Here is a 24,708-nt window from a genome sequence, read left to right as displayed (position 1 = left end):
ACTGAGAGGTAAGTGGTCCTTGCAAAGACCTTCCTGCTCTTGGGAGATCTGATCGATGTCTGCCTGTAACCTCGCTCAGGATTTCTGGGAGATCCATGAACTGTTTCCCCAGCTGCTCTCTGTGAAGGTTTTCTCCATTCCACCCCGATACCCCAAACACAGAAGCCTACTTTCTTGTTAGTTTCCAAGGAATGGCCATTTATAGCACTCAGTTCCTATTTTTAAAAAATATATTTTATTGATTTTTTACAGAGAGGAAGGGAGAGGGATAGAGAGTTAGAAACATCGATGAGAGAGAAACATGGATCAGCTGCCTCCTGCACACCCTCTACTGGGGATGTGCCCACAACCAAGGTACATGCCCTGGAATCGAACCTGGGACCCTTCAGTCCGAAGGCCAACGCTCTATCCACTGAGCCAAACCGGTTAGGGCAACGAACTGTTAGCCTCCATGTTGCACAGAACTCAGCTTGAATCTCACCTTGGCCCTCACCAGCTGTGTGCTGTCAGGCCAGTGACTTAACCTTCCTGAGCCTGAGTTCACTGTTCTGTGAAACAGGCTTGATGCTGCCCTCCTCAGGAGGCGGTTGTGAAGATTAAGGACAGAAACCAGATACCAAGCTCAGTCCTGGCCAGTGTGGAGCTCATATTAGTTTTTTCCTGCCTTCATTTCCTCCTTTAAGTCCCAAATTGAGAGTATAAAATTGCATTGGGGTCTCTGTCACTCATTCTCATCTTTGTCACGGCGATATGTGTCTCTTGATAGAGGAAGTTTAGCCATTTGCCCTGAACTTGTGTTGTCTGGATTGATAGCAGGGAGAGACTAGATCAGTAGTCAGTGATATTATTTGAAATCATCAACATTGCTTTTGGCTTGTCAGCTAGAGTTGGGAAAGAATGAGAGTCAAGTCTGTAGTCCCGTTTTCTCCAGCCTGGACTGGGACTGTAAGTATTGATCCTTCAGTGTGGAGATAAATTCAGTTAGGGTGCTGAATGAAGAGAGTATGTGTATGCTGGGTGAGCAGGAGGAACAACATTCTGACTGCATGTGTGTCCCGTTTTTCATTGTGCCTGGGTACCGTGGATATGCCCCTGAAGTTACTGATTGTGATTAGTACCAGGGAAGCATTTGGCTGACCAGATTTTACCCTGATCAAGTGGAGAATCTGGGGATTTTGTCCTTCGGAGTTTGATTGGAATCACTAGTTTTGGGTCTCTAGACACTTCATTTCCTTTTAATGCTTTGTGAAGAATTACATTCTAAATGTTCTATGCAGAGGTGGGAAACCCTGGCTCAAATGGCTTTCTTGACTCCCAGGGTTAAGTCACCACTTTGTGATCCACAGCTCCATGAACATCCCCCATCACAACAGTTTCACACTTCGCTGTTACTTCTGCTTGATGGTCTCTCTCACCTCCAAGACTTAGAACCCCTTAAAGGCGTAGACCATGCATTCTTTGCTGTATCTCCAGCATCTGGGAAAGTTCCTGGAATGGACGTGTCCACAATGTTGGAGGGCTGGGATGGGGTAGGATGGATGGAGGAACAAACACTGCATGTTGTGGTTCTTTTAAGATTCCGAGGAGAAACATCTCCAAATCACTTTGAGCCCGAATCATACCCTTGGTTACTGTACCTCCAGAATTTTTTATTCAAGATGACAGAGATCCCCTGGTACAGCGTGTAATGAGCTTTGGCATGAGTAAGTGCACATTAAATCCTCCAAGCTGGTTCTCGAGCGAGCCTGGTTTCCACATTACGTCTCAGAGCCCTGCGCATGGGTGAGAAGCCCCTTGAATCCCTTTCACCCGCACTCATGTGAAGAGCCCTTTGAGTCTTACGGAAACAGAGCAGATGTTGCCAGGAGTGTCTGAGTCATCACGGCAGACAGCGGAGCTGTGTGTGAACTGGGCTGCCTCCAGCGAGCCTGGTGAGGTGGACGAGGCACACGGGGCCCTGTTGGGGAGAGGAGCAGGGAGCTTGCCAGTGATTGCAGTTTGCCTGGGCAGTGCTGTGGGGAGCTCCTTGCAAAATTTGGGGAGTTTAGACTGCACGGGGCCATGGAAAGGACACTTGTCTCTTCCTCTATAGAGTTGGGTCAGAGAGGGCTTTTAGGGGGTCCCCTGGTCCCCCTCTGCTTATGGGAGACAATTCCACCAACATTTGCCACAGCTGTACCTCACTCTGAGAAAGCTCAATGTTTGTAGGGGATTGAAGATCTGTGTGTAGGCTTTCTGCAGGGTGCTCTCCCATCATTGCTGCTCTGCTCCTCATGGGGAAGGCAGAACGCTCTGGTCACCATCGCCCCGCAGTGCAGTCCATGGATGAGGAGCACAGGCCTTCGTGTTTAAAGCCTCGCTCTACCAATCGCTAGTCATGGCATCAGGCAAGCTGCTAACGTGTCTGAGCTGCAATAAATCCATTTCATAGCTTGCTTATGTTTGAATGAATGAAATCACTAATTAAATGAATTCGTTAAATGAAATAATTTAAAGCACTTAGCACAGTACAGTAGTACCTGCCACCTGATCAGCACTCAGTAAGTGATCGTCACTGGTGTTAGTTTTATTTTCACTTATGAATAAACTGAGCTCAGCTAGCCCAGGTAACCCACTCCAGGGTACCAAGCTATTCAGTTGGACTTGAACTCATCCACAAAGTGCTGCTGTTGCATACTTCTCCAGGTGGTGCGAGGAGCACCATGCAAAATATGGCAGTGACCTTGGCGTGCTTCCCGCCTCATCACAATTGTCTCGTTTTTAAAAGATGTCTTAGCCTCACAGAAGAGTTACTAGGATGAGTGCGCCATTTACGGAATCACAGTCTACCCTCAGCTTGTCACAGCCAGGCCTGTTGCATAAAACAAAGCAGACACCTGGAGGAAATTGCTTCCCGATTTGGGTGAATCAAGCCTGTGAGCAGTCTCCAGGGGCACTTTCTACCTCGCTGTATTTTGTTTCTTCAGAAGAAAAATTCTGTTTTTTCATTAAGAAGACAACTGTCAGGTGAAAAGGCTCAGAAGTCTGGGAGAGCGCTGTGTGGATCAGTGACATCCACGAAGGCCCGAAATCATTTGATCTATCTGATACTGAGTGTCTGCACTCTTGGCAGAATCCAGATAAATGACTGTTCTTTTTCTTTCTGTTTCTGCACATTTGGCATAATACAATCACAGATAGTGAATAATAGTCCAATTCAACTCTCAGTTTCTGCATTGATTCCCCCCGAGAAATCTAGTAAGTTAGGTCTTTGGTTGGCTTCTGATTTTGATTGGCAGAAAAAATAATAGCAGAAAGATTACATTTTGCCAGCATTCTACATTTTGAAGAACAAAAACCATACTTAAATTATTGCTTAGTGTTTGACAGCCCCATTTTTTAAAAGAACCTCCTGGAGGGAAAAATTCTCTTTTTCCTCAGGGATGGAGTTAAAGGTCAGAGAACTTTGCTGTCGAGTCTCTGAAAACCATTGACAGAAGACTTGATGAAAATGCTGTATCTTGTACCAAGAGAGGAGCCCATGCATTGAGAGTCCAGTTCATTGTCTCCTCTGAAGGCAGAGCAGACTAGGAGAGCAGCTAGAGTGTGGACTTGAATTAAAGTTGGCTGGCCCTAATCTGTTTGATCTTGGGTAACCTGCTAAAGCCCCATGACTCAGTTTCCTCATTGGTGAAATGGAACCATCATTATTACCTCCCTCACTGGATTTATCTTGCTGATGAAAAGTCAATACAATAAAAATGCTTTCTAGCCCTGGCTGCTGTGGCTCAGTTGATTGAGTACCATCTGTGCACCTAAAGGTCATCGGTTTGATTCCAAGTCAGGGCACATGCCCAGGTTGCAAGTTCCATCCCTGGTCAGGGTGCGTGTGGGAAGCAGCCCATCAATGTTTCTCTCTCTCTCCCTCCTTCACTCCCTCCCTCTCCCTTTTGCTCTCTCTAAAAATCAATAAAAACATATTTTTGAAAATGCTTTCTAGCACAGTGTCTGGCACAAAGTGCAGGCTCCATATATGTTGGCTATTATTCTTATTAACATATAATTATTAATATTGTTATAGGTTTTTTCCTATGGAAACCTTATGTCAAATAAAATCTTGCATGTAAAGAGAGCTGCTCTGGTAGAAGTGAAGCAGAGAACATATAAAAACAGATTGGCCCTGCTCCCCTTTTCCACAGTTGCTATGAACACTGCCTTCCCCAGCTCTGGCTCCTCCTTGGCTGTCCCTGCGTCTCTCCGTGGAACCCTCGACCCCCACCCCCATTGCTGTCATGGATCCCTGGCCTCTCACTATCCACAAACGCTTGTTCAGAGCCGACATGAACCATGGGCCCATTTTTTTTTTTACTTCTGTTCAGGGTCAGCGGGCAGAAAAATCAAAGAGACAGGAAAGCCACCTTGGTGATATGAGTTCCTGGAACACTTGCCTTATCCTAAGTTCTCTTCTCCACACTGAATGTCTCAATCATTTTGGCTGCTCCTTATTGAGAGTGATTAGGGTCATGCTCAGATTCTAGTTCTGGTCCTGGGCAAGCTACCATTTCTCAGTGTTGTAGGAAGACTGAAATTCTTAAATACCTGGTTTTTGCACTTCCACAGGGACGACAGTCCCCTGGGGATCAGCTAGCACTCCAGCCACTTGGGTCCCTCCCAGACACTCTGAATTGGTGAGTTGGGGAGTAGGACCAGCAAAGCTACTTTCTTTAACCAGCTGCAGAGTCCCAAGTTCAACAACAGCTATGCCATTTACAAACTGCAAGACCCCAGAGAAGGCATTACCTGCCTAAGGCTCTGTCCCTGTTTTGGGAAATGAGTGAGTTTATAGCAGATCTCTAAGAAGCCTTCCCATGTCCAAAATTCTGAAGATTTCACTATTCCAGCCCATATCCGAGCTGTGCACAGCTGGGTAAGAGCTCACTTCCCTTGTTCCGAATGTGATTCTTCTATTAATACAGGCCAAGAACACATCAGTGTTTGTGGCTGCCATGTCCCAGGGCTGAGTCGCAGTGAGCCTAACTGTTGATAGAAATCTCTTCTTTGGGCATATCATGGTGCAGCCAGACGCCTGCTTCCTGTTTTCATGCAGTCATGGGCTTCAGTGAAGAGCCTCCCATGAATGCTTTTGAAATAAAAGAGAACAGGTACACATTAAGGATGTTTAATGCCCAGAGTGCATATCATGAAATCCTTCCACAGTCTATTAGATTGTAACTTCTCGGGAAGTAACAGGGGATGGTCCTCTTCCTTCTCCCGTGCATAGCTCTCCTGGTTAGTGGCTGTAGCCTGTTGAACAGCTGTCTTCTCTCATTTGAGTTTTGTGCCCATTTTCTCCATTAGGACCATGTTTACCAAATTGCGTCCCATAATAGGCTATTTCCTTAAGCTCTTCCATAACATCAGTTCTATGGCAGCAAAAATACACTTAAGGAATCACACCATCCCATTCTCATCTTGGATATTTCCAGTGTAAGCAAGCACATTAAAGACTCTGAGAAGTCCTGCAGGCAAGGACACTGTTTGACTACTACAGACCTATCGTGGAGATACTGTGGGTTCCCTTCCAGACCACTGCAGTAGAGAGAGTACTGCAATAAGGCAATCATAATTCTTTTGATGGGGAGGAGAGGGTATTACCTTCAACTTGGAAAAAAATAAAAAAGCAAAATCTGTGAAGCACAATAAAACAAGGTACGCCTCTATTTAGCTCTCTGTCTTCCAAACATGTATGACCCTAGAGTCCCTTCTCTCTATTACTTGTGTTGTTCAGTGGAAAGCATTTTGGTTTAACATTGGTTTGGAGGCTCCTATCTCGCAGCGTCAGGCCTTTGCCCCAGGAGAAAGCAGGAAGGTTGGGCTGGGATCTGAGATGAGGGGCCTGCAGAACTCCTTAGCTCACTGTGTCTTAGAGGGATGGATTGGCAATAGTGTGCAACCGCTGCGCCCTGCCAAAGAGCTGTTAGCGTGGACAGTGACCTCCTGCAAGAATGAGCCCGGCCCCCTGAAAAGTGTTTGTAATCTCTGAAATTTCATATACCCTTGAAAAAAGGGAGAAGGTTTTCTGCAGCCAGTTTTGTACTTTTTCACAGCCATATATGGTACAAGATAGAGAAATGGCTCGACCAATTAGAACAAAAGCTTTCTCCTGAAACATTGCTTGGGATTTTGAGCAAATAAGTTCAAAAGAGAGGAAGGAGGTGTTTCATGGGTGATCTGGCTTCAAGAAATGAAAGATAAAGAACAGGAACACTTTTTTTAAGTTATCTTCCTTGAAATGTCAGCAGTTGGACAATGTCTCCTTATCCAGCTGAGTGGGAAGATTTCAAAAATATGTGTAGGGCACCTTTTGAGGTACAGGGTGTGTGGGAGGGAGGGGGAGATTTTAAGAATGTATTCTCTTTCTAAGCTGCTATTGCAAGGTGAAACATAAGCCCGGCTGTGTACGAATGCTTCCAGCAAGTCTAGCCTTTGCTCAACTTTACCGGTTCTTTATGCCAGTTAGAGGGGTTTGAAAACGTGCCCCGTGAAACTGGAGGAAAGGCAGTGGAAATTGTGTAGGAAAATGATACTTCCTTATGTTCTTTTACGGCTCTTTGGTTACCAACAGGGAAGCGAGTGACCTCATTACCCCTCGTTTCCCTTGGTTTTCTCCAAAATAAGCCACTGAAGGAAAAGAATTACCTTGTCATGTATTAAAAAGAAATACCACCACCATGGCCCCAGCTGTCGAGGGCCTCTTTCCCACTGCCTCCTGGGTGAAAGTCGCCAGGAGAGCAGGGAAATTTGCGGTTGTGCAGAAAGAGGCAGCTTCATTGTTATGATAACACGCTTCTACAACCTGCACATTGATATGGGTCACACCTGCACAGACACTGGAGTACTCGTACATGACATTTGCAGTGGCCGGTGTAGCAAGATTTCCACCATACATAGAAAAAAAAAAAGATCATTGAAAGCATCACAAACATCACCAAGGTTTCTAGTCTTCTGAGTTCATTTAGCTTTAAAGAGAACAGCTGGCACGGTTAGCCAAGAGGGGAAAGCCAGGCACACCTGATTTTAATTTTGAACCATATGGAGGAGTCCAGTGTGAGTAATAGATTTTAGTTGTTTGATTTTTTTTTCAACAGCCATTTCTGGGCACCTATTAGTGCATTAGCCCTTCTTGTAAGTAAGCTGAGTGCAACTGCTAACCACTGTGCGGGGCAGCAAGGGTCAGGGACCCCAGAGAAGCCCCACAGGGCCTTGTGGCTCTTTAGATGAAAAGGCATGGCTTCTGGTTTCCCAGAGGAAATAGCAGGGAAGGGGGGCTGGGGGCAAAGGTTGGATATGGGTGTGAAGCGATGAGGGGGGCAGTGAGGCATCCCAATCGAGGAAAGAGCTCTACCAAAGAGTTAATGACAGCCAAGTTATGGAGAAAAAGCCAAGTGGTGTAATTTATGTGCCTGCCAGGATTTATTAGAGGACTACTAGTCCGTTAATGCAATTGTTTTTCAAGCTAGAATGAAATAGCACTGAAAACTTTACAATTTCATGTGATTCATTAACCATCAAACTAACAGAGAAACTTTAAAAAGAATTAACCAGCATTTATTGAGCCCTTTGTATATGCAACACCCATGCTAAACACTGGACATAAAGTAGTGAACCCTTCACCTGTGTAGGCCATGGTGGTCAGAATTCTGTTACCTGCAGCCAAATACAACTCTTATTTTTTATTGTAATAAAATATATCTCATATAATATTGTCCATGTTAGCCATTTAAAAATACAATGTCCTGGCCCCGGCCAGGTGGCTCAGTTGGTTGGAGCATCGTCCCGTACACCAAAAGGTTGTGTGCGGGTTTGATTCCGATTGGGGCACATATGAGAGGCAACTAATCGATGTTCCTCTCTCACATCAATGTTTCTCTCTCTCAGAATCATTAGAAACATTAAGTACATTCACACTGTAGTACAACATTACACCATCTATCTCCCAAACTTGTTGTTCTCCAACTGAAACTCTGTACCCATTGAACAATAACTCCCCATTCCATCCTCCCCCAGTCCCTGGCAACCACCATTCTACTTTCTGTCTCTATGAATTTGACTACTTTAGGTACCTCTTACCAGTGGAATTACGTAGTATTTGTCCTTTCATGATTGGTCCATTTCAGTTTGCATGTCTTTGAAGTTCATCCATGATATAGCACATGTCAGAACTTCCCTCCTTTTGAAGGCTGAATTAACATTGCATTGTATGTACATACCACATTTAGTTTATCCATTCATTTATCCAAACAATATTTATTGTTTATCCATTGATGGACACTTGGGTTGCTTTTACCTTTTGGCTGTGGTGCGTAATGCTGCTGTGAACGTAGGTGTACAAATATCTGTTCAAGTCCCTGCTTTTACTTTGTTTAGGGTATTTACCCAGGATTGAAATTGCTGAATCATATTCTGTTTAATTTTTTTCAGGAACTGCCATTGTGTTTTCCACAATGGCTGTGCCACCTTATATTCCCACAGTAACACTTATTTTCTGTTTTTGTTTTTTTAATAGCCATCTTAATGGGTATGAAGTGGTATATCATAGTGGTTTTGTTTTGCGTTCCCTGATGATTGACGATGTGAATATCTTGCCATGTGTATATTGGCTGTTTGGATATCGTCTTTGGAGAAAAGTCTATTCAAGTCCTTTGCCCATTTTTAATCAGTTTGTTGTGTTGTTGAGTTACAGGGGCTCTTTTTGTATTCTGGATATCAATTCCTTATTATATATGTGATTTGCAAGTATTTTCTCCCATTTCATAGGTTGCCTTTTCACTCTGTTCATAGTGCCCTTTGATGCACAAATGTTTTTAATTTTTGGAAGTTTAACTTATCTATTTTTCTTTTGTTGCCTCTGCTTTTGGAGTCATGTCCAAGAAATCACTGCCAAGTCCAGTGTCATGAAGCTTTTGTCCTCTCTTTTCTTCTAAAAGCGTTATACTTTTAGCTCTTTAAGTCTGTGATCCATTTTGAGTTATTTTTTATGTGGTATAAGGTATTAATCCAACTTCATTTTTTTTTGCCTGTGAATATCCAGTTTTCCCAGCACCACTTCCTGAATATACTCTCCTTACCCCATTGAATAGTCTTGAAAATCATTTGACCATATATGCAAAGGTTTATTTCTGGGCTCTCTAGTCTACTCCATTGGTCTATATGTCTGTCTTTATGCCAGTATCACACAAACTTGATTATTGTAGTTTTGTAGTACGTTTGAAATCTGGACTTATGCGATCTCCAATTTTGTTCTTTTTCAAGATTGTTTTGGTTATTTGGAGTCACTTGAAATTCTGTATGAATTTTAGGGTGGATTTTTCTATTTCTGCAAAAACACACACACAAAACAACCCACAATCATTGGGATTTTGGCAGGGGTTGAATTAACAACAACTTACAAAGAAAAGATTTGGTTGTATAAATCACTATCTTTATTCTAACTCGGTTGTTCCAGGAGCTTGTGGAATTGTAGACACAAGAAGATTCGGAGCATATGGACCCAGAGCCCAGCTTCTTCTCACTCCATGCCCTCTCACTGTCCTTGTGATTCTCATGCCTTCCTTCTCTCTCTTCCTACCTCCAAGGGTTCTCTCCAAGAAGGAATTGGAGAGAAGACTGTGTTGAAGCCTGTGCCCTTAATAGTAGACATTGGTCACAACAGCTCTGAGAAAGCTTCTCCAACCAGGCTCAGGGCATCCTGCAGCACCACTGAGTGGATCGAGGGAGGCTCTGTGGTCTGGTGGCTAACAGGGTTGGAAAGAAATTGACTTAAGCAGCTCTGAAAACAGTCTCTAGTCTATGTGCCTGGAGTCTATGTACTTATACACACACACACACACACACACATACACACACACACGTGTGCGCACACACACACAACTGGTTTCAATTACCCTAACACATTCGAATGCTCAAGATTGACACCTTAACAAATTATAGGAAATTGCAAACATTTTCCAAGGCCCAATTATCAGGCCTTTTCCTGAAGATTACAGGGAAGACTTAGGCAGGGAAACCTCCCCAGGCAGGTTTGCAATCACAGTAGGGTGATGGGAGGTGGGATCCGCAGGTTTAGAGTACCCCTCCTTAGTACCTGCTGGCATTGGGACCAGACCACCAACATCTCCCTAACTCAGATCTGAACTAAGATGCTGGGGACAGAGGGATCCAGGGCCAGTGTTGGCCCTCGTGGAGGGAGAGAGGAAGACACGCTTGTTTATCTGTGGTGGACAGTATTTTCATTTGCAAAGTATTTCGGTTACTGTCTGGGAAGGTGAAGGCTGGTTGCCAGAAAAACCAAGCTGTTCCCCTTCCTAAAGGAGGATTCACGCTCTCCCTAAACCCTTAAAAAATTAGCAAAATAAAAGCCTTTCTTCAAAGGCATCCTGTCTGTAATATTTCAAATGAGACTTTTTCTTCTTGCTGTGGTTTGTCAGTTGGTGGTGGGTGGATCTTGTAAGCTGGTCTTTTCAGGCCGAGATGTGCAGCCTGCAGGTCCGTTAATGGGACTTAAAGTCTGTCTGGGGCCCTGTGATCAGCACCTATCAGAGTTCATTGTACATCCTAAGAGGGTGTCTTGGTATTTATCAGTTTGTCTTATGGTATTTTGAGACTTGTTGGGTGTGATGTAAACTGTCATTCTTACTATGTTTAGTAATCAAAAACTTGTGAAAGGAATTATTTTAAAAATTACCTTTGGCTAAATAAAGCCCAGTCATGTTGCCTTATCTGGCCATTCTCAGCAAAATGTCATGCTTAAATATGTATAAAGTTCTAAAAGTAGCCATCTTAGATTAGTTTTGTACCTCTCCTTTATTTGGGCCTCCTGATTTGATTTCTATTTGGTTGATTACATTTAAAAAGATTTAATATAACATAAATATTTCTTGTTTAATGGAAAAGTGCTTCCCCAACTTTAGTCTTTCACAAACCTTCCATGTAATTTTTGCCAAATCTGTGAACCACTTGTATTTGTTTGTTTCCTATTTTCCTTAAATCAACTCAAATTTAATCTACATTTAATATTCATGAAACTGCAACTTTATAGATGGCTATTTATCTTTCCTAATATGCAATAAGATAAATATGTAACTTTTAAAATCTAAAAGTGCTCACCCATGTGCCCTGTAAAACAAGGTCACCTCCGTCAGAGGCCCACATGGCAGTGTTGGGGAAATACTGATGTTCTTTCAGGCTTTTCTCCTTCCTCCCTCTTCGATGCCTTTGCTTTAACAAAGGTTCCCAGACATGAGAAAAGAAATGAGCTTTCCATCATTAGAGAGAGAAGTGCTCTTAATTTTAAAGGACTCATCCCACCCTCTCTTTTCCATGCTTGCTTTCATACAATACTAGCATTTCTGAATTCACTAGCAATTCCTCCAAGGTTGACTATACCTGGACCAGGTTTCTCCATTTATAGTAAACATCCTGAGAGGACTGTGGAGGGGACTGTTTGGAGGTGGAGAAGCCCTGTGTGTCACAGCTCAGGGTGATGGTAGAACTTGGTGAGTGGTCTGCGTTCATGGGCCAGAGGGACAGGCCTGGCTGTGGCCCCGCCGCACAGAGCCGCGTGGAGACCTGCTGAGATGGGATAGAAATAGAGCTGAAAGGACTCTAGGGAAACAGCTCATCCTCTTTCTTACTAGTGGGGCGATTGGGGCACAGAGGGGCAAAATGGCATATCTAGGGTCACACCCTTTGTTGATGACAAACTCTGAAGCTTGGTAAGAAAACTTGTGCTCAGAATCTCAGCACCTGGTATTAAAGATGGCTGCTTTCCAAAGGTAGAGGAGCAGGCCCCACCAGCCACTTCACCAGCATCTAAAGTGAGTGACAGAGTCGTGTCAAGTAAACCTGGGCAGACCACACAGGACCCCGAGCCCCCTTCACGATTACGGCGATTTAGGCCATGACACAAGCGACAGTATTGATCTGAACCTCAGCTGCCTTGTCGTCCTGCTTAGGGAACTTCTGGAAAGCAAGTGCACAGGCATCTCCAGGTGCTTCCCTTTATAGCAGTAATGAGTGTCCTTCAGATGCCCCCAGGATCTCACAACCAGGGGAGCCCAGGCTAAAGGCCAATGGGGGGAGGAAGGGGGGGTTCTGAAGCTCCAAGCCCTGATCCTGGGGTGTGGGGTTTTGTTTTTTTTCTGAGTTTAGACTGAGAAGTTTTAATAAAACCCTAATGACTAATCACAAATCTTGTGTCTCCCATTGCGTTAACTATAACTTGCAAATGTCAAAACTACCAACCAATAATTCAGAAACCATGTATAGTTGACCCTTGAACAATCCGGATTTGAACTGTGCAGGCCCACTGATACATAGATTTCCCCCAATAAATACTATAAACGTATTTTCTCTTCCTTGTGATTTTCTTAATAACATTTTCTTTTCTCTAGCTTATTTTATTGTAAAAACACAGTATATAATACATAAAACATACAGAATATGTGTTCATGGACTTTACATTGTTGGTAAGGCTTCCCCTCAGTAGTAGGTTGTTAGTAGTTACGTTTTGGGGGAGTCAAAATTATACATGAAATTCAGCTGTTTTTCTAGGGTTAACTGTATAACCATTTCCGGGGCTCTGGCAGGTGTTGGGACACAAAGATGAATCGGGAAGGGGGCGGGGGTGTCTGTCCTGGAGGAACTCACAGACCAGTGGAATAAGAAACCAGCCCATAGCATGACAAACTCGAGTCACCTCCTCTGTGAGGGGTTCCCAAACCCTCCAGGAAGAATTGGTGGATCCCGGTCCTTGGGTCTTGTACAGCCCTCACAGCCCTTTATGTGATTGCTGTGTTCTGTTTTGAGGTCTGTTGCCCCTTTGGACAGTGAATTCGTAGAGGGCAGCAGCTGCACTTTGTGCAACTCTGTATTTCCAGTGCCTGGTGTAAGTAGGTGGCCCTCCAGAATCCTTTTATGGGGAGGTATGGGCAGTCTCCTAGGAAAACACAGAGTAGGGAGCAGTTCCATGTGATGCAAGCCAGACAGTTCCTTCAGCTGGAGGGTCTCAGACAGTGGCAGAGGAGAAGGCACTGAGCTGGGGTCTGAAAGACAAGTAGGAGTTTCTGGGAGCTGTCTCACCAGGGCCTGAGAAGTGACTCTGTGAGTGCCTGTCCCGCCTACATTGTGTGAGCCCTTTCCCTCCATCACACATCTTTCCTGAGGGAGACGAGCATCTTCAGTTAGTTTGCACATTTCACTTAGACAAACCCGGGGTCTGTTTAACTCTGGGTCAGTCCTTAGCTAGTTAGTTATTGGCTAATTTCCAGATGGATATGTTGCCCCGCTGGTGTGGCTCATTTGGTTGAGCATCGCCTCATGCACTGAGAGGTCATTGTTTCGACTCCCATTCAGGGCACATGCCCAAGTTTTGGGCTTAATCCCCAGTAGATGGCGTGCAGGAGGCAGCCTATGAATGTTTCTCTCTCAACGATGTTTCTCTCCCCTCCCCTCTCTCCCTCTCCTTTCCTCTTCTCTAAAAATCAATAAAAACATTTTTTAAAAAATACACAGAGATGCTAGGTCAGGGCATTTCTCATCGAAACCATTTCCAACGAGCCTTATGAGTTCCAAGGAATGCGTGGGAGCAGAGACGGCCCAGTGATTCATGTGTGTATGGTCAGTGCATGGTCGGCGGGGAATATGCCTAAAACTTCTTTGGGGAAGAGCGGTGTGCCTCTAGATGTGACGTCGTCATTCCTGTAAGACTGTTGCAACCTGCTCCCAAAGTGCCCTTCTCCTGAGCACTTATTTCCTAACAGATGATACAATGGATTCATGAATGGCGTTGACTGTCATTTGTTCCTCCCGCTAGGATGTATGCTCCAGGAGGGCAGGGATCTTTGTTTGTCATCGTTGTATCCCAAGTGCCTAGAACCGTGTCTGCACATACTAAGGTGCTCATTGAATGAGTAACTATTGATATGAATGGATATATTGAATGAATGAATGAATGAATGAATGAATGAATGCTCTGCCCAGGTCTCAGCCTCCCCTGATAAAGGTAGAACAGCTGTCCTAAGAGAAATAGAATTGGGCATTGGAAGGGCATTAGGATTTCCTCCAGAGAGCCGGCCTCTGGGGTACAGGCTGCCTCCTTTCCAGTGTCTGGGCTGGCTCAGGCCTCACCTCAGATGTCATAAACACACCTAAGCAATAGAAAAGGCGGTGCCTGGAAAGCACTCTCGTCCTTCACGTGCTGTTGTTGAAATGTATTCTTCCTCAAAGGAGGTCGCCGTGATATGGTCCCACAGGAGCACTGTGTCAGGAGCCCTGGGCTCCCATTCCTGGGACGTTCGCTTCCAGCTGCATGAGTTAGGGTCTGTCGTTAGCCCTCCCTGAGCCTCAGTCTCCTCATCCCTAAAGTTGGGCAGTTACCCCCTCTTCACCGCGCGCTTGTGTGCCAAACACTGTGTCCCGACACCCCGAGGCCCTCTGGAAGCAGCGCCAGGCTGCGAGAGCTCGGAAGGCAGGCAGTGTGGGTGGGTGCCATGAGCCTGTCTCTGAGCCAGTCTCCGGCCTCCCCAGGAAAAGATCCAGCACCGCCCCGTGAGTTTTCTTAGGGAGGATTGTGCAGCACCCCACCCCCACTCCCCATCCCAACCCAAATCCCCAGTAAGTCAGGAAGATGTATGTGTTTTAAAACATTGGGAGGTCTGCTTTGGATCACCCTGGGCTGTGGCTTCCCTGAGCAGCTGAGAGCGAGGGAAGCCGTTCCCCTGCCCCAGCACTCCCCCCCCACACACACACCCCCACACCCCCCCCTCACCCCCCCGCACTGCGCGTGTCCCACACAGGGGCTGCCTTCACTCCTCTTGGGCGGCCGTTGACTTTTAAATCATAAAAAGCCGCTCTGTACACAGTTTACTCTGTTGCTAGAAGGCAGCGGAAGATAGGTATTAGAGAGAGAGAGAGAGAGAGAGAGAGAGAGAGAGAGAGAGAGAGAGAAAGAAAAGAAGGAAAGAAAGAGCAGAAGAAGCAGCCGTTAATCCCGCCGGCTTCTGGGCACCGGAGCAGTTACGGATGACAAAAGCTAATTAGAAACATGAGCAGTTTAACCAAAAACACTTGTGACAATTGGAAGGACAGCTTCTCTGGTAGGAGAGCTTTTCACAGGGAGTTGTTTCGGGAGAAAGTGGCTGCCGCTCGGTAAGTCCTGTCACTCTGACTGCAAACAGGGATGTGCGCTCTGGGGTCTGAAGTGCCGCATCCATCTGCTCCGTGCACCGGGCAGGCGGGCGGGCAGGCGCAGCGGGTGCGGGTGGGCACGGGGTTCAGCTGCCACGAACCTTCCTGCTGCCTTGGCTCTGACGCCCCCCTTGCTCACAGCCAGGGCTGCGTGGTGCTGGCTGTTCCTGAGGAGGGCGCTGCTCATGTCCGTGATATGGGCCCCCTTGGTGGTGAGCAGGACTCCAGTTGGGAACCCGCCCTTCCCAGAATAAATTCCAGTTCCAGTTTGGAAATATGCTGAGGCTTTTCTGAGCAGAGTCTGGCTGGGGACATCCCCCCTGAGCGCCAAGGGGGAAGCCTTGACTTTCAGATAACCCGCGACAATGAAGCCCTGTGCACAGCTTATACGCTAAGCTGAAAAGTCTTTCCTATTTTAAGTCTAGTCTGAATCGTGTTTGTAACTCTTTAAAAGTGCCAAACATAGGGAAAACGGATCTGCTGTCATGGGACTTAGCAACTTCTGTGGGTAATCATCCTTCTGTGAAGATGATGCTTGGTTTTCTTCTACTCCTTTTTTCCCTCCAAAAAAATATTTTTATTTTTTTGATTGATTTTCAGAGAGAGGAAGGGAGAGGGAGAGAGAAACATTGATGTGAGAGTGAAACATCAATTGAGTGCCTCCTGCATGCCCCCTGTGTATTGGCCATTTGCCCTGACCCAGAATCAAACCGGCAGCCCTTTGATGTGTAGGACAGGAGGGTGCCTAACCAACTAGCCACACTGGCCAGGGCTTTTCTTTTTCTTCTTTTTTTGCCTGTTCTGTGTTAATGTATCTGCTATATTGTTTTCTTAAAGTTGGGTTAGATAATGCTCAATTGTTTCTCGTAACTGGGAAATGGTGCTGTGGGCTGAATAACTCCAAAGCGGTAGACATTTCCTGCATCCTTCCTACAACACCACAGTGGGGGTGCAGGTGTGAGTTTGTTTCTTTGTCCATAAATATAAGTGTTAATTGTGCTTTGTGCATGCACATTTGATGTTAAGATCAGCGTGCCTTTGCACAGCACGTGCGGAAATGTGAACTGTGAGTGATGGAGAGCAGGAGGAAGTCGAGGAAGGATTTGAAATTAGCCTCAGGTAACGCACAGAGCAGGGAGTGGGGCTCTGAGGCACTTGGGCCGGGAGTGAGCGGCTGAGGCACCATGGCCGACCCTCCGCGCCGTCAGTGAGGCAGGCCCACCAGTGTAACTCAGTCTCCCTTCTCTCTCCCATCTCCGCAGAGCCCTTGGCCAGCCCCGCCTCCTCCCACCCCGGGATGAGCGAAAGTGCACCTGCTTCTTTCGAGAGTGGCAGCAGCTCCACCCTTGCTAACTGCGGTGTCTCCTCGGCCATCCCCCAGCCCGGCGCGGCCACCAAGCCCTGGCGCAGCAAGTCCATCAGCGTGAAGCACAGCGCCACGTCGTCCATGCTCTCGGTCAAGCAGCCCGTGCCCGAGGCCCCCAGGCCCAGCCCCGAAGCCTTGAAGCCAGCGCCCAACACCCAGAAGTCCATGCTGGAAAAGCTGAAACTCTTCAACAGCAAAGGGGGCTCCAAGGCAGGGGAGGGCCCAGGGTCTCGGGACACGAGCTGTGAGCGGCTGGAGGTTCTGTCCAGCGTCGAAGAGAGCGAAGAGATGGAGACCACCGGCCGCACGCCCTCCACGGCGGGCCCCGCGTCCAGCAGCCCCAAGATCGCACTCAAGGGCATTGCCCAGAGAACGTTCAGCCGGGCGCTGACCGCCAAGAAGAGTTCCCCGAAAGGCAACGAGAAGGAGAAGGAGAAACAGCAGCGGGAGAAGGACAAGGAGAAAAGCAAGGACCTTGCCAAGAGAGCCTCTGTGACGGAGAGGCCGGAGCTCAAAGAGGGGCCCAGAGAAGACCCCAGCGGGGCAGCCGCGACCGAGATGCCAAAAAAGTCCTCCAAGATCGCCAGCTTCATCCCCAAAGGGGGCAAGCTCAGCAGTGCCAAGAAGGAGGCCGCGGCCCCTTCCCTCAGTGGAATACCAAAACCAGGGATGAAGAGCATGCCCGGGAAGTCCCCAAGTGCCCCTGCCCCTTCCAAGGACGGGGAGCGGAGCCGGGGTGGGAAGCCGAGCTCGGGGCTGCCCCAGCAGAAGCCCCAGCTGGACGGCAGACACTCCAGCTCCTCCTCCAGCCTGGCGTCCTCGGAAGGCAAAGGCCCCGGCGGGACCACCCTGAACCACAGCATCAGCAGCCAGACTGTCAGCGGCTCCGTCGGGACCACCCAGACCACAGGAAGCAACACCGTCAGTGTTCAGCTACCTCAGCCCCAGCAGCAGTACAGCCACCCCAACACTGCCACGGTCGCGCCGTTCCTGTACAGGTAGGAGCAGCCGCCACGCCCTCCCCGGGCCATGGACAAAGGGGGCCTTTCTGGTGGCTTCTAGGTGACCGAGGGCAGGAACCAGGACTGCCCTCTGGGAACATTTAGGTCCACAGCTGAGGTACCAGGGATAAGCTCTCACAGAGGTACAGGCAGTGCGCTTGAGCGAACAATGAATACAGCAGGGCTTGGGGAGGGTCAGAGAAAGCTAAAGAGAGGAGGTCAAATTTGAGCTGACCCAGGATGAGTAGGAGTGCACCAGGCCTGTGGGGATGGAGAGTGGGGATAGGGGTGTGTGTGTGGGGGTGCATTTCAGAAGCAGGAGCAGCATGAGCAGATGCGTGAGGGGTGGTTTGGTGTCATGCAGCAGGCTTCAACATCAGCTCATCCTGAATGTACTTTAAAAATGAAAAACCCAGAAGCCACCCTGCTGAGTAGCTGAGGCTTCTCCTCACAGAGGTGTGGTCCTGGATGCCGTTTCTCACCACAGCACACAGAGTACGCACGTTTCCGGTCCCTGCTGTGTGCTGGGGTGTCGGGGGAGAGAGCAGGAAGAGGGAGACGGGGAGCGGCGAGCGGGGCCAATTCTGGAAGGAAAGAACCAGGGTGTACTGAGGAGACAAGCCTGGGTGTTTGCATCCGACCGTCCTTCTGTCTGTTATCTGTCCCTCGGTCTCTGACTCTGATGGCAACACACCCATAGAAACATGCGTGGAGCCAGGCGCTGCTCGCTCTGCTCTGTGTGGCTCTGGCCCCGTGAGAGCCTCTGGCTGCCCAGCTCCACCACACGCCTTTGCGCGATGCAGACACTGGCCAGGCACTACTTGGTGCATGTGGAGGAGTCCTCTCCAGCGGCTGGCAGCTCCCCTAGCCCTGATCCTAAGGAAGCTCCAGAGCTGTGCTCACAGTAGTCAGTTGATCGATCTTGAGCTTCGGACGTGTCGTGTCCTTGACCACACTGCACAGCTGGATGATAACCGATACCTCTACATACCAAAGGGGACTAAGGATTGAATGATTGAATGCCATATCCTAGGCTCTCATTTTATAGTTTCCACCCTAAGTACATACACATACACCGCTGTACACACACACTCATACGCCCATAGGTATGTGGAAGTACATCAACAGTCACATGTAAGTGTGAGCACAGGCACATATTTGTATATAAAATGCCAGTGCACAGATGCACACGTGTGTACATGGCCGTTCATAGGCTTAGACTCGTGCCCATTCCCGTCTCCCTGCCTGAGTGGTGTCCTAGGAGATTGTTAGCACTCCTGCCAATAGCTGCTGGCAAGACTGCCTGGAGTGGTTTCAGAGTAAAGCCAGCTGGGTCCAGCCAGTGAGGCAATGTCAGGCCTGAGGGTCACGCCCGAACCTTGTAACTGGGAGCTAGTCATCTTTTTATTAAATCACGTCATCAGCTCAGCTAACAGTCCAGAGAAGAGGGCCAAGGCTTAGATAACGACTCAGCACTCGTCTGCACGCACAGCTTTTAATACAGTTGTTCTCTGAACAGTTTTCAAAATTAAAATATATGGCAGTCTTTGATCACCATCAGTCCTATCCCCCCTGTTTTTGGGTCTGGAATCATTTACAAGTTTATAAAATAGCTAACCTTTCTTTAAAAATGTAAAGCTTTTTTGTTTTGTTTTTGTTAATTCTCACCTGAGGATATTTTTCCCATTGGGTTTTAGAGTGGAAGGGAAGGAGAGATGGGCGGGGAGGAGGGCAGGAGAGAGAGAAAGAGGGAAAGAAATACCGACATGAGAGAGTCACATCAATTGATTGTTCCCTGCATGCACCCGACTGGGGCCAGGGATTGAACCTGCAACCGAGGCACGTGCCCTTGACCAAGAATCGAACCCTTTACCCTGCAGTGCACAGGCTGGCACTCTCACCACTGAGAACACTGTCCAGGGCAAACATTTCAAGCTTTTTTATGAGAGGAAACACTCTTAATGGTAAAGAGCAAGCGTCTGAAAAGTAGGAGGAAGGAGAAAATTCCTTGTGTTCCTTGTGTATCTGTCAAGCCTCACGTTAAGCTTCCCCTGTCTGATGTCCCTCTGCCCCTCGAGGTGCCTTTGCTCTTTAGGTGAGCCAGGCAGAGGCTGGGAAGGAAAGCGCTGAGATGGAACCAGGACCCCTGGCCTCTGTCCCTCCTGCAGCACCCTGTGTGGTCCTGGGACTGGCCGCAGGAACCACCGCTGAGCGAGCACCACGTGTGCGCAGAGACCCAGCTAAGAGCTCTTCATGCCTCGGCTCATTTCTTCATCCCCACGTTTCTATGAGCTGCCTACCTTTTTTTGAAATCCCCGTTCTATAGCTGAACAAGCGGAGGCTTAGAGGAATTAGATAACTTGCCCTCAGTTACAGAGCTAGTAGCCAGGGGAGCTAGTGTTTAACTCCTCAGCTCAGTGAGAGAGAACATTGCTGGCCACTGCACTGTCTCCGCTCTGCAGATCACGCATCTCTGCGACTGATTGTCTCCATCTCTAGAGTGAGAGACTCGATCAAGGAGGTTTTTAAAATGGTGCAGACTTCCTTTATGTGTTAAATCCTTCTCTGCACTTGATGGCTCGCTGTATGTAACCTACAGGGCTCTCCCCATATCCTCTCCATGTTAGTGATTTTACCAGGGGATGAAAGGAAGATAAATCATTTTAGGAATCACTCAGAATGAATTTGGTTTATCAATGTAGAAGCAACAGTGAACGCCTCTATCACTTCTATGTCGTCCCACATGTGGTTTTTGTAGTAGCCAGGAGAGGTTGCCGTTGTTCCCACTATACGGATGCAGGCCCGGGGATTCAGAGGTGAAGTGACTTACTCCCCTGTGCATGGCTGTCAAGTTACGGACTCCAGACCTGAAGCCAGCTACAGGGTCAGGCCCCAAGTGTGATGTTCTTCCCGCTGCCCAGCACCGTCCTAGACTTAAACGTTTCTCATTCATTCAGTCAATGCATTTGTCCTGCCTTGAGTGCCTGCTCAGAGTGTGAACTTAACAAGTGGTGTTCTTATGGGCACATGTCAAAGAGCCAGTCTTCGCCTGCAGAGCTGTCCATCTAGTTGAGGAAAGATTTATTAATTACATCAGAGTGTAACGAGCAGGCCTCAGGAGAATAAGGCGTGCTGTAGGCACGCACACGGGGTGGCGTGATCATCTGGCTGATGGCTAAGCCAGGGAGGGCTTCCAGCTCAAGATGACTCGGGACTACATCTTAAAGGCAGATTAGGAGCAAACTAAAGAAGAAAGAGGAGCGGGGCCTTTAGGCAGAGCTCACAACAACTACAGAGGCAACACCGCCAAAGACATGGCAGGATCTGGGGACGGAGAGGAGCCACGGGTGGGTGGGGCAGAGGGCAGGCCCGTGTGCACAGGGCAGGAGTGGCAGGAGATGGGGCTGGGAGTGAAGGAAGACTTCCATGGCGTAGGGCACCTTCTGCCGCAGTAAGGAGTGTAGACCTTATTCTGTGGGAAACGGGAACCATTGGTGGCCTTTGATCAGAGGGTGATGTGGTCACATCAGGACCACAGAGAACAGTGGAGATGGTGTGGGAGAGGAGCAGGCCTAGGGACAGCCTAGGAGAGAGCCAGTCTCCTGCTTGGGCCCCAAAGGCAGTATAAAAAGACGGGAGTCTCCGGATGAGCCGGGCTGTGGCGGAGGGAACTCCAGGCCTCTGGATGGAGCAGCCACCACGTGTCACCGGCAGGGGGAGCTCATTCAATCCAGAGTTCCTTATTTCTACTGGAGAAGGCAGAATTCCAGCTATTTCTTGTGAAATCTCCCAATTTTTTAATGTTGAAACTAATTCAAAAGCTTTCAAATAGTGTGCATACCAATGAGAACATAATCTGTGGGTTGGTTTCTACACCTGGCTGCCATGTACAGCCCCCAGGCTGGAGGCAGCGTACCTGTTTACAAAGCCCTCATGGGGCCGAGGCAGAGATGAAGAGAGCTGGGACTCTGGCCAGCGGATGGAGAGGAACGCTGGGAATATGAAAACTCTTTAAAGGTAGAGATGACCAGAACTGGGAACCGATGGCTCCAGGCCAAAGGGAGGAGGACTAGATAGATGACTTGAGGGTTATCAGCACGTCCCCCACATTTAAGACAGTTCTCGTTCTTGGCAAACGCTTTCTTCATAGACAGTGAAGCCTGGTTGTGAATTAGCTCAGGGTGCTAATGAATTAATAATGTTACACCCGGGGTTATGCATCTGAGTGCCGCTATACATTTGCATGCCCTAAATGAACAGGGGCAGTCAGGGCAAGCACACATTGCATGAAGCCGTTGCCTCAATTGTCTTGACAAATAAGGGCCTGGAGAAGGTTTGGGGAAGTACACATTTCAGTCAAATGTTGAAAGAATGATCAATGAGACCTTTCATGTCAGCAGATCAGAGCTGTGAATCAGGCACCTGGAGGGCAAACACACCTGCTTGGCACGAAGTCCTGACTGGTGTGTCACCGTCACCTTTCCAGAGAGCCCATGCCAGGAGGAGTGGGGTGGGGTGGGGTGGGGTGAGGAAGGGGGCTGCCGGTGGAGTCATCTTATGCTTGACTTGCTGGTGTTGCTGGTGACGTGGAAGTCGCTGTCTGGCTTTGACTAAATGGTCCGAACCACCCAGTACTCTCCAGCGTTTTCCCTGCCAGACCCAGCGCCCCGATGGGGACACAGAGGAGTGTTCCCCAGTGCAGGAGAGCAGACCCTCCATTTGGGCGATGAATATTTCATCTTTTCCAGTTTGGTGGCTCTCTCTGTTTCTAGGACATTGCTCCACATGCGCAAATGAATTATTTAGCGTCAGTCTGCTGGTCTGCTCCATCCTAACGCTTCTTGCTGCAGGAGGGGCTGGGGAGGAGGGGAGGGGCTGTGGAAAGAGCGCAGGGGTCCAGACCTGGGAGTTACCGCTCGTGACAAGCATCTCTGCTTTGGTTTGCATGTGAAGGTCCCAGACAGACACCGAAGGGAATGTCACCGCCGAGTCCAGCTCCGCGGGGGTGAGCACGGAGCCCAGCCACTACTCCAAGAGTGGACAGCCTGCCCTGGAAGAACTCACCGGTGAGTGTGGAGCCCCAGAAACTCTGTGTCCCTCGGCGGCGCGGCCTCCTGTGGGACCGCCTGCTGGGAGGGCATGAACCCAGCATGGTTCGAAGTTGGTTTGCTGTGGCATTGATCGATGAGCTAAACCAGTGGTCCGCAAACTGCCGCTTGGCAAACCGCGGCTCGCAAGCCACATGCGGCTCTTTGGCCCCTTGAGTGTGGCTCTTCCACAAAATACCGATTTCTGCGCATGGGCCACGAAGTTTCCATCGCACTGTACGTGCGCGCCCGCACGTGGTATTTTGTGGAAGAGCCACAGTCAAGGGGCCAAAGAGCCGCATGTGGCTCGTGAGCCGTGGTTTGCTGACCACGGAGCTAAACAAATTTATAATTTTTATTATTATTTTTCTTCTCTTTCTTTCCAGTTCTGTCTCTCACACAGTCTGTTCCCTCCTCCTTAGAACTGCACATAAGTCTCTTACCTGTTGGCAAAGCATCTTTTAAGATACGTCCCATTTCATGCGTGTGGGGGCACTGGGCTGCTCTGACACTGAACTCTGAAGCACCTTGTTTACTCTGAAAATCTCTTTCCAACAAAAGTTGGGACTCAAAATACTGCCCTTTTTTTTCTTTCCTGTATGGAAACACCGATTGAACATTGTTCTCAGCATCCTCTATTAACTGGAAAGATTACAGTATGCTGCTTTTACCAAAACCAAAAAAAAAAATTATTTAACTATAGCCTAGACCAGTGGTCAGCAAACTCATTAGTCAACAGAGCCAAATATCAACAGTACAACGATTGAAATTTCTTTTGAGAGCCAAATTTTTTAAACTTAAACTATATAGGTAGGTACATTGTTATTAACTTAATTAGGGTACTCCTAAGGCTTAGAAAGAGCCACACTCAAGGGGCCAAAGAGCCGCATGGGGCTCGCGAGCCGCAGTTTGCCGACCACGGGCCATGATGATTAAAGGGGCATTCTATAAAAACATAGAATCCACAGTTGTCATGGAATTAATTCCACAAACATTAACGCTACACCTTCAGTCTTCATTTAAAGGAGAAAAGTTAGCATCTGAGTTAGAATGCCTGCTGCAGTGCATTCTGGGTGTCCACCTCTGTCTCTCTTCCCGACCACTGTGCGCTGGGTTCCAGCCACTTCTAACCAGGGAAATGAGTGGTAAACACTTTTAGCAGGGACTGTTATTCTCCTATCTTACCACTTCCAGAGTTGCACTGAAAATTGAATCTGTGTTATTCAATCTGTGTTATTGAATCTGTGTTTGAAATCCATTTATTAGACTCATTGTCCTGACCACATCATTTAAATAGCCACTCCAGCTGCAGCATTGGTCTGCAGCCCATATGATCGAATCTTACCCATCTCACCAGTAGCTCCGAGGATTAATTTCCAGCGATCATCTGAATGATGTAACTATTTCCTTCTGGTTTTGCCAGCTGGGCACAGCAATGGGGCAGAGAGTGCTCAAGCCGTTTGTGAGCGATCCATCCTCCAATCATTTGGGGCCCCACATGCGGGATGGATTCTGCTTGCTTTTCTCTGGGGTTTGTAGCTCCCTTGCATGCACGGGTGAGCACAGATAGCCCAGGAAAAGGACCAAGGGAAGGTGTGGAGCTCAGATGCCTGCTCAGGTCTCCACACACATCCCAGCTCGTGTTCTTATGTGCACACATCAAGAGAGCGAGGCCAGGCTTCAGAGCCCCGCGTGGATCAGATGTGTGTCCCGAGGAGCAGTGTGGATGCGTGTCAGGCATGCGGTTCAGCAAAAGTCACATTTGGAAAAGCAGCCACCAGAGAACATTCTGCATAACACATTCTGGAGCATGTGATCCAATAGCAGCCTGTGATCACTAGCTTTTATTCTGCCCAGGGCTCCGCTGCCTCGGGCCTGTGAAACCAGCCGAGAGCTCAGAGATCCTGAGTGCTGTCGGCTGCTTCGGGGAACAGCCCTGTGCAGCCAGTCGGGCCTGAGCAAGCCTCTCCCCCGTTCAGTGAAATGGTGCTGGTGGCTAATGAACAGTTCTTCATGGGTCTTTACATCC

At 48.1% G+C, this 24,708-nt stretch overlaps 1 protein-coding gene across 1 annotated transcript in view; it reads left to right on the top strand.

The window, feature by feature from the left end:
- NAV2 (neuron navigator 2) overlaps positions 1-24,708 on the top strand; it is a 357,889-nt gene that overhangs the window by 187,197 nt on the left and 145,984 nt on the right. Inside the window, exons 7-8 of the mRNA XM_081100068.1 lie at positions 16,488-17,589; positions 22,546-22,658. Of these exons, the coding sequence (XP_080956194.1) occupies positions 16,488-17,589; positions 22,546-22,658 (1,215 nt within the window). The remainder of the gene's footprint in view (positions 1-16,487; positions 17,590-22,545; positions 22,659-24,708) is intronic.

Source organism: Myotis nattereri (assembly GCF_964212035.1).
Source record: "Myotis nattereri genome assembly, chromosome: 9".
NCBI lineage: Eukaryota > Metazoa > Chordata > Mammalia > Chiroptera > Vespertilionidae > Myotis > Myotis nattereri.
The sequence above is the reverse complement of the archived record's forward strand: the minus strand, read 5'-3'. Positions and strand labels throughout refer to the sequence as shown.